General features: G+C 35.5%; 1 protein-coding gene across 2 annotated transcripts; it reads right to left on the bottom strand.

Moving 5' to 3' along the window:
- Positions 1-4638: 4638 nt before the first annotated feature.
- Positions 4639-10583, bottom strand: LOC102624843 (uncharacterized). Of its 2 annotated transcripts, XR_008052352.1 has the most exons (11): positions 10123-10583; positions 9798-9872; positions 9388-9441; positions 8999-9077; positions 8786-8913; positions 8212-8295; positions 7341-7424; positions 6680-6831; positions 6242-6392; positions 5006-5913; positions 4639-4879 (listed from the first exon to the last, which is right to left on the bottom strand). XR_008052352.1 is itself a non-coding variant. In XM_006470540.3 (10 exons), exons 1-10 carry the CDS (start codon positions 10438-10440, stop codon positions 5461-5463), a joined length of 1578 nt encoding a protein of 525 aa, XP_006470603.1. In that variant the 5' UTR covers positions 10441-10583; the 3' UTR covers positions 4639-5460. The 2 variants fall into 2 exon arrangements, 1 of the variants encoding a protein (XP_006470603.1); XM_006470540.3 differs by having other exon boundaries at positions 4639-5913.
- Between the last annotated feature and the right edge of the window lie 52 nt (positions 10584-10635).

Raw genomic sequence — 10635 nt, 5'->3', positions numbered from 1 at the left:
CAGACATTGCTGAGACACAAGCCACGAATAGATGATGCTATTTGCTAATCTCTCTAAATGTGCTCTGTATCATTGCCCTTTTTCATTGTTTAACCGGCTTCTCTTTGGATGCTAAAAAGATTCAAAAGGAAGACCCCAAAAGTTCAAAAAAACAGTACTAAAAAGGTGAAAAGAGCAATCAATTTGATGAATTTTAAGTCCCCTTACAGCCCCATATACAGGAACCAAAAATGGTGAGCGACACCAAGTGAGAATGGGGAACGAGCAAAGAGATTCCAGATATCAAATAACCACTTATTGAACCATGTGCGTGTGGCACGTTTGGATTTGTGATGGGTGTAGGTCAAATAAATCTTCAAAAAAAAAAAATCAAAATAAAAATATTAAATGTTTCACAAAGATGGCATCGACATTTCACATCATTCGTTAACGCGCCCATCATATCATATTGACTTCAACTAATCTCATGATTACAGTAATCAATTTCTCTAGAGACGTTAAGTGCATCAACAACTTTTTCGAGATAAATTAAAGCAATTAATCTACCCATGCGGTCACCAAATATTTTTTAAGGGTTAATTTAGTCATAAAGTGTAAACATGAGATAATTGTAATTCCTGACAATATGAATTCAATTTGTATAAAACGTCAAAGATTTAGGTTTAATTAACACATATGAATTTATATGAGCTGCAAAAAAAAATATACATCGTACATACAAATTCCAATAATAAATCACTTTTTAAGGTCATTATAATTTTTAATAAATTATTTTTTTTGGATTTTAGTTTTTGTGTGTGCATTGATAGTGGTTGAATCACTTTCAAATTTTTGTTAGTAGATCCGAACAACTCTTAAGTCCAAATATCTAGAATGCATCATCATAAAGTTGATACGGCAATATTACAAAAGATCATCCAAGGGATTTAATTAAGAGCCAATGATACTACAGTTATATACATAATTGGGATTTAAATATCATAATAAAAAAAAGTAAGAATTTGTTGGGGAATTTTATAGTTTCTCATATATATATATATATATCATAAGAATTAGATATATAGTTTGGTTGAGAAGATCTTCATGTTCTTTTTATGGAGAAAGCATGAATGATTACTTAGCTACAAGGTTTAATAAGTTTTTTCATTTATCTCTTGCAAGAAATTTTCTTTAAATTAATGGTTACAATCTTATATGTTGAGCTTTCATTAAAGTTTACGATCCATTAAATCTCTTCTCCACTTAAAATGTTCATTTGTTTATTTACTAATATTTTCTCCTCCCGTCAAGATTGTTGGAAAAATTTATAAAAGAAAAAAAAAAGGCAAAATCCTCTTCATTTAGAAAAAAAGAAAAGAGGGGGGGGGGGGGGGGGGGGCGGCTTGAAAGGGGCACAAGCACATTGGAAGTACTCTTAAGACTTCAACTTTATCTCACTGCATGCTTTCTCCTTACTGTTTTCTTGGGAAAGTCTAGCTCTACCTGTAAAAGATAACTCTTGTTAGTAAGCAAAGCTTGCATGCCTTTTAGGTTGATGAGAATGAGACTGCCCCAAGCAAGCAAAACCTTCTTCTTCACTAAAGCAAACTAACTTAATTACTAAATTGATAACGTAAATAAGTAAGTTACCAAAATTAATAATTTATTTACATATTTGGGAATTTAACAGTGTAGTTTCCAGATAGCTTTTATAGGGAATAAAAAATCACTTTAAGCTTTGTTCATCCCTAAAGGGGAAAAAAATTTTAAAAAAAAAATCTGTTTTCAATACAACCTCTAACAAACAAATAGCTTATCAGTAACAAATTCAATACTAGATATAAACTAGCTTGCAAAATACAGCAATGACTTTTGTTTAGACATGGTATGGGTAAAATTTGTTGGTACAAATTTGTGCACCTGCAACATAGAATAAGGTACAATTTATGTATCCAATTAATAATTATTTTTTTAGAGGTGAAACATCTGTCATATAACACTGATAGCAAATTTAAACTAAAATTTATGGCCAATAAAATCATCTTTTACAGTAATGTAAAAATAAAGCAATGACTTTTGTATTACATTGGCTGAATTTCTAGGCCTTTTTGGTGTGCATGGGCCATGTGACATGCCTTTGGAGCTTGAGTGAATGAGTACTGATGATATGTCAATTCGGAAGGTGTTCAATTGTTCATAAGTATCAAATCCATGGTGGCCTATGGGTTTAGCCTTAAATACGGAAAAAAAAAATTACAGAACCTCAAACTCTGTTACAAGCAACGTTCTCCCTAGCATGACTCAATTTTGATACAATATAAGGCTTCTCCATTCGCTCAGATGGGGATTCCACAGAGCAGAGAATTCCAATTGTCAAAACAGAAACCAAGCAATCTTCAATCTTTTAACCTTTCAAATCCTTTTTTTTGTTTGTTCTTACTTCCAAAAGCAGTGAAGATTCAACAATTTCCATAACTTTTTCTGGCAAAGCCATTTTGACACTGGCATAAAGAGTGAGGCCCATTGTTCAACATGTTATCAGTACACTTCTCATCCCATACCATGCTCTGAAATAACATGTTGAGGCATTAATTTGTTTCCATGTATGTGCACGAGTGCTAATATTTATTGTATGAAAAAAAATTAGGACCCTCTTATGATCTGAATTTGTTTCAAGTGTTAGATAATCACAAATGACTCACGTGAATTTTACTAAGGAAAAATTCAGGTAATGAGAGAATCTTCATCTCATGAAAAAACTATAAAACTAAAAAATCATCTAAATATCTATAAAGAAATAATAACCTGGAGCTATATAGCCGATGGTTTTTTTTCGCTCCAATTGAACATGATTGGGTCTAAGTGGGTGATCAGAAAGAAATCTTACTAATCCAAAGTCACTCAAATGGGAAACCATGTCTTGATCAAGCAGAACATTCCTTGGCTTTAGATCACCGAAGATATTCGATTGCGGAAGCCACATCAATGGTGGTACTTAGTTTTCGAATCATACTTAAACTGGACGGTTTGAGTTTATTATTGCTTTGGTATGGCCAATCCTCTAAACTCCTGTTTTGCATATAGTCAAAAACAACAGCCTTGAAATCAATCCCTTTGAAGTCAGTGCTTGAGCAATGATTTTGATAAGATTTCGATTGCGGATATTTCGTAATATTTGACATTCAGTGACAAAGCTTCTGGAAGCACCTTTTGATTAAGTTTAATCACCCTTCACTGTAACCGGCTGTCCATTTTTCACCAAGAATTCCCTTATACACAGAGCCAAAGCTTCCTTGACCTATCATGTTCGACGATGAAAATTCATTTGTCACCGTACTCGGCTCTGCATAGGAAACTGTTGTTCCATCGGTAACATACTAGACGATGAGTTATGTTTAGGCTTCTTGCTTCGAGTATGAACAACAATACAGCATACTGATAAGATAAACAATGATAGAATCATAGAAATTGCCATTGTGAGAAGTTTGATTGTTTGCCTTTTAGATTCTTTGGAGTGGCAGGATAATAAATGTAACTCATCTAAACCCCCACAAAGCTTCTTGTTCCCTGGAATTTGAAATTCCAATTTTATTACTGAAAACTCCTAACGATTGTAAGATAGATTCAAGTATTTCAGGAATGATATATTTTCAAGAAATTCTGTAATTTGGCCAGATAAACTTTTGCATGAGAGATCTAGTATTTTAATGCTTTTTAAAGAACGCAGTGGAGAATGATTCCTGAAAAAGAGTTGCCCTCCATATTAAGATATTCTAAACTTGTACAAGTACTAAGAGTAGCAGGAATCTCACTAGAGAAATGATTCCTGGATGCATCCAATCTAACGAGATCCTTCTAGTTGCCAACTTCTACAGGAAAAGGCACTAAGGTGGTTATCACACAAATCCAGGACAACTGAAAGAGTGGTTATGCTGAGAATTTAGTGGCGGTAAAGAGGCGCTGAGCTTGTTTCTAGAGACAGACAATTCCATTAAATTCTGATAATAGCCAAGAGATGAGGGTAGATTGCCTTGCAATTTATTATTGTCCAATGCAAGATAGGTTAATAGTGTTAAATTACCTAGAGAGGAGGCAATATGCTATCTTGTAAAATGTTCCCTGCAAGGTTTAGTATTTGCAAGTTTTTAAGCCCACCAATTACATGAGGAATAGGGCCACTTAATTTGTTTTTCACCATGGTAAGTGCATAAAGATTGACAAAAATTAATTTTTTTATCCCAAGAGTTATGGTGCCTGAGATTTGGTTCCCTCCCATGGCAATTATGGTGGCTGTGGTTGAGACATCACTCCTTCAAATCCATTTTCAACTAAACTAAGGGTTTTCAATTTGCTACCTTTAGTTAGAAGGTTGACAAAATTAAGATCACTGGCTCCTCCGTTTCCCAAATCATTTTTTTTGCCAAAATTAGCGATGTTAGATTCTTCAGGTTGCTGAAATTAATTGACACTATCCCACTGGAAACATTTCTTTGACTAGATTTGAAGAATCGGACAATGAAGCTGGGAGATGACCAGTAAAGTTTTTGCGCGAGCAACAAAATATAATAGTTTCGGCCTTTCGGGAGGGTGACCCCAATCTCAAGTGGTAAATTACCAGTGAAAGAATTTTCTGGCAGAAAATTCCATTTCAGGGAGATGTTGAAAATGAAAGAAGGAATCAATCCGGAGAATTCATTTCTATTAATATTGTCATAGAATAAGCTTCTCAGGTTGCTTAAGGTGTTCGGAAATTTCCCTTCCAAGCTATTCTCTTTAAAAATCATTACCTGAATAGCAGAAGGATTACCAATAAAATCCAGGAGCTGTCCTGATAGGTGAGTCTCACAAATGAAAAGTTTCGTAAGCTTGGACAAGTAGCCAAACTCGGGTGGTACTGCTCCTACAAGTTGTTTCCATGTGCATAGAACTTGACAAGATTAGAGCAATGTGACAAATTGGCTGGGATTTTACCTGAAAAATGATTGTTGGCAAGTAATAGATATTCGAGTCTAAACAGACGACCGACCTTTTCAGGAATTTCACCACGGAAGTTGTTGTCCACAAGGTTAATGAACCTGAGGTAGCCGAAGTTCCCAACATGAGGCGTAAGGCACCTACGATGCTTTGGTTTCTGAGGTCTAACTTGTTTATCCTTTGATGTTGATGAGTACAAGTCACACCTCTCCACTGGCACAAGTCTATAGAATTGCTCCATGAACTTGTAACACCACGTCGATCATGAAGCAGTGACTTTATGGCAAGTAGTGCCAGATGGTCTGTCTCACTTCCGGTGATTGTTGTGACGGCGACGTGGTGGTGATTGAGGTGAAAAAGATATAAGATAGTAACAAGCTGACGCAGCAGAGTAGAATTGAATGGCAAGTGACAGAATAAGGTATGTTGTGCTCAATTTGTGAGTGCTTACATCAAAGAATAGGCATCTCATGAAATAGCAAAGCTGAAGCCTACAAATGATGGAAGCTACAATATACGTGGCCATTTTTCTCTAAGCTTTTGCAACCAATTCATCGGGAATCTAGAAATTGCTTCTTCTTGAGATGTTGTATTGCTTTTCTCTGCTATGCTGTTTTGAGCATTAACCAAGTTTCTACTACTTTGAACACCTTTATTAGAATTAAACTCCTCAGGAGTCTCCGGTTTTACCTTTATCTTTATGGGTTTCCCAAGCTTTGATTTATCTTCCATTCTTGCAATCTCGAGAGCTTTTTCACATACAGGGAAACCCTGATCATCCCAAGATTCCAAAATCACACCAGAGCCAATGCATCTTGTTCCCTGGTAGAAGGCAGCAAACTGGCCGGCTGCCAGTCCTTGATCGTCTTCTGATAACTGGACAACTGCAATGTTCTCACCACCATCTTCAACATGTTCAATCATCAAATTGCAATTGTAGAAACCAGGACCATGTCTGACCTGAAAAGTTTCAGCGCACATAAGCATACCGTAACTACTATCAAAGACTCGGTTATTAAGGCATATCATAATATCAAGCATCTAAGGAGACTATCATGTCTAAACTCCCCATTCCGCTAAACGAAGGCAGTAATTTTTTCCTACAAAACCTATCGCGCCATTAATATTCATGTACTTCAGTTTTACTGATTGCCCTAAAGGAATTATGCATATATTATCTGAAATTGTTATTACTTTTGCTCAGCCAGAAGGAAAAGGAAAAAGGTGGCTATTTGGATTATAAAGACATAAATTAGCACAGATCAATCATGACAGCATTCATTCCTACCTTACACTGAAGCCGACTGATTTCCTCTGGAGGCAATCCACTGAGCCATTTCAAAGAGCCAACACGAAATAGGCGTCTTTTCTTGTCAAACGAATAATAATTTCTCGACACAAACACTACATTGTTCTTAACATCCTTCTCAACAACATACCTGCATGAAATGTACAAAATAAACCCTTAAGCAGTGAAACCGAAGAAGAACAAAACATGGAAGAAAACAGAAGATCCTAATCAGAGACGATGAATAGTTAAAATATTTGCAGAGAATATAACAAAAAGGTATCTTCAAGTGACAAAGTTATCAAAGGTTTGAAAAAGGATATTAATTGCATCTGTTTCAGAAACATGTCATTTAAGAGGATCATATCCCGGCACATAATACAGATTTAGTTACTTAAAAATGATTGCCATTCACAACAAGAAAAAGTAACAATATACCAGGGTCCTCCAGGAAGACGTAGCCCTTGGCGTTGACCGATTGTGTAGAACCAAAATCCCCAATGTTTCCCAAGGAAATCCCCTGTCTCAGCTTCCAATATGACCCCTTCCATCTCTCCGATGTGTCTTGCAACAAATTCACTGAATTTTATCTAAACAGAAAATTAGTTGTCAGATGAACACAGTCACAACTCACAAATTACAACCTTGTCTTCATGCACTTGGAAGGTATAAAAATTATATGCAAAACTTGCGATAAGGTGGTTGATTTTCTGTAGTGTTCAATTATTTGCATTATGGGAATCAGTGCCTGACATATATCAAGACATACAAATCAAGGTTCCTTTTTTTTTGTGGTTATTTTGTGTTCTTTAATGTTATTATGAAATGAAATGCTTTGGTCCTTTGCGATCTATAATATGTCAACTTTTATCCCTTATGCTTTCGTTAAATATGAAAACGAGCTTCATCATTAAGACAATAACATCAGAAAAATATGCCCAATAACATGTCAGAGAGTGATCAACTGGATTTCCAGTTATAAACAAATTTGCAATTAATGTGTATTTTGGCACCAACAAAATCTCAAACAAGCTTGGATACTTCTATATATAAATAACTTAAATCTGGAGGAATTTTAATCTCAGCTTGCAGACCATACCTTTCCCAGAAAACATATTCCCTGTGAATCCTTTCTATCCTTGTTGGGCAGATCAAATTGTGTAGCAAACTTACGAACTTCTTCCTGTAGACAATTTGGCACAGAGAATTACAAGTTGCAACAATAGAAATTAAAAAAAAAAAGGAATGAAGGCGTATGGAAAAGTCTGCACAATGATTAGTAATATCTAGGATACCTAATCCGCCTCCAAGGCGACTAGATAGGTTCAAATCCATCATTTACCACAAGGGATGATAATCCACATGGAAGTCCCAGATTCACATTCTAAATATGTGAAATCCAAGTGTAATTGCACAAAAATGTGGCTTGCATATTCGAAAGTTTTCAACTCCATACTTGGAAGAGGGACAGCCTTGCAAGCATTCAAAAGATAAAGTGCCGGCACTATTATAAGATTTTCTCTATACAACGTTACAATTCTCTTTCAAATCACAATGACAGTCAAGAATTTGTAACATACAGGGGGTATGGTCAATTAAGAGGTTTATACTAGAAGAATGAATGAAAGTTTTAAATGAAGTTACATAAACATATAACATGAAATAAGCCCAGAGAAGAAAAGACTTGGGATCTTTCTATGAACGATCCAATCCTCAGTACACTGGAATGAATTTCACAAATAAGAGAAAGAAAAGTTAAAAAATGTGAACTTGGGCGGCTAACAGTAACCCAACACACAAGTCTTTTACATTTTCTCTCCTAACAACATTCTAGAATACTTACTCACCGGTTCAAATACCCACGAACAGCAACAGCCCAAGTTCTTAAATATGAAATGAATCACATGCAAATTTTCATAAATCAAGTTATTTGCAATGGTTTCATTCCAGTGAAACTAGGTACAACTAACCTTGGATATACAACCAAGTGGAAAAATAAGTCGTTTAAGCTGGGCCTGTGAGAGATGTGAAAGGAAGTATGTTTGATCCTTGACCTAAAAATTAAAAAGGACAAATTATCAAAAACTGAAATAGATGCAGGCCAACAAACAAGAATGAAATACAAGCATAACACAGAAGTCCCGGCATTGACACAGTATGAATTAGCTTACTGTACGATGCACAATCAGATTATTACACTTTTCCACTTTATAACAACATTATAAAATTTAAAATTAAAACAAAAATAAAAGTAATAAGTATTATAAAATTATATATCAAATGTAGATGAAATCTGCTTGAATCTCAATCCTATCATTTGCCATAATTAAGTGATCCGAAGAGGATAAACTAATAGGGCAGATTTTCATATTAAAGCAACAATTACTATGAGAATGTGTACAATGGTCATGATATCCAAGAAGGGCATTTATGAAAGCAAAAACCTTAGCTGAATTCACTTGACAGATAAGCCAACTGGAACAATCAAGCCACAAATGCAGGAAAGAAATATAAAAGAACAAAAATGTTCATCTAGAATAGCACCTTGTCTTTTGATAGTTCTAAAACAGAAGGCTTATACTCTTGATCTGCAGATGAGTGGACAACTTTTGCATAATGCCCAGAAGCAACATAATCAAATTCCATACTGCTTATGGCATCCATGAATGCGCCTGAAGAGTTAAAAAGGACAAAATTTAGAAAACAAGTGTAAAGCATTGGATTCAGTCACACCCTTCAAGTTACACTGATGCATACCAAATTTTATTCTTGTATTACAAAGGACATCTGGGTTGGGAGTACGGCCACATCGATACTCTTCAATAATGTAGGACACCTGAGCAGGAGATCAGACGTTTTCATGACTAACCAGACACAAAATTAGCTATCCCCAACATTTTCAAGTTACCCAATATGATGACAATAGAGGAAGCAAATTCAAGTTACCCAATATGATGACAATAGAAGAAGCAAACAACCAACAATATGAAACATAGTTTGAATTAATTCATATCAAGGTAAATGAGAAATGATTTACAAGTTTCCTAGTTGAACTAATGGCAATTCCATCAAGCAAGAGAATTATATAGAAATGAGGGCTCATTTAAAATAAATTAGATAAGCTATTTTATTCGGGCCATGCATACCACATTTTTCCAGTATTCATCTGTCAAATGCACAACTTCCAGTGGTACATCAACCTGAAACCAACGTCATTTAATTTCAGTTGTGAAGGCGTTTCTTCTGCACAACCTATACCAAGGAGATCAAGACAAGACTTTGCTATCATAAAAGGAACTAGATACTTTTATGTAAACCATGAAGGTTTCAAGCTATTGTTGGATAATAAATAAGGAAATGAAACGAAGAAGCTTTATTAGACTAACAAAGATAAATACACATCATTCACCTAGTTAACCACCAGCACATCCCCATAAAAAGAAAGAAAAAAAAATCCCACTTCCTAAATCATTTTTCACTGTATTTCTATTTCAAAGCAACTCTACCTATATAGCTTCGCGAGGGAAAAAAAAACAATTGAAAACAATAGGGTAACCTGATCACAAACAGCTTTTGCATACTTCATATCTTCTTCCCATGGGCATTCGGTCCAGAAGTTCTCGAAGTCTTCCTACACCAAACCACAAATCAGAAACAGCTTGCTCTGCTGTCTTATCGACTGCAAGATTTAATATTTTAGCGTAGTGTGATGAGTTGAATAAACATTAATTAACATCAAACTGACATGATAAAATATTTCTCCAACAGAACTTCATCAATAAACAATGACATGGCAATCACCAAATATACATCTCTGAATCATACGAATTAAAATTGTTATTTTATAAAAAAAAGAAAGAAATAGAAAGAAAAAGGCGCACTTGAAACCAAATTTTGAGGTAAAAGGCAGTGCAAGAATGGCCAGCAGAATGAAGAAGCCTAAGAGCAACACTGCTATCAACACCGCCGCTCAAAAGAACAGCAACTTTAAGGCCCTTTTGATGGGGCATACTGCAAGACAGATAACGGGGTTCAATTTGGGTTGCTGCTGTTGAAACAGAACATGAGATGGGTCTACGGAGGAAGATCAGTTTTGGGTTATGAGAGTGAAAAAGGGTTCTGGGTTTTCGAGACAAGAAGAGAGAGAGCAAGGGTTTGACTGAAGACAAGGTCATGGACATGGGATTCACTCTAAGCATTCGTTGTCCCTGCTTTTGGACTTTGATGTTCTGCGCGTGTAGATGTAGATGTAGATGTAGGATAAGAAAACAGAAACTCTCAACTCAACACCGGTTGAGTTGTGTCCGTTTGTGCTTGCATTCATATGAGGTGCGCTGTATCGCGAACTCTTGGCGTATTTTAGAACAAGGCATCTTAACATGCGCCAAACCCAA

The sequence above is a fragment of the Citrus sinensis genome, chromosome 2, assembly GCF_022201045.2.
Source record: "Citrus sinensis cultivar Valencia sweet orange chromosome 2, DVS_A1.0, whole genome shotgun sequence".
NCBI classification, from domain to species: Eukaryota; Viridiplantae; Streptophyta; class Magnoliopsida; order Sapindales; family Rutaceae; genus Citrus; species Citrus sinensis.
Note: the sequence above shows the minus strand (reverse complement) of the source record. Positions and strands in the feature narration are given on the sequence as shown.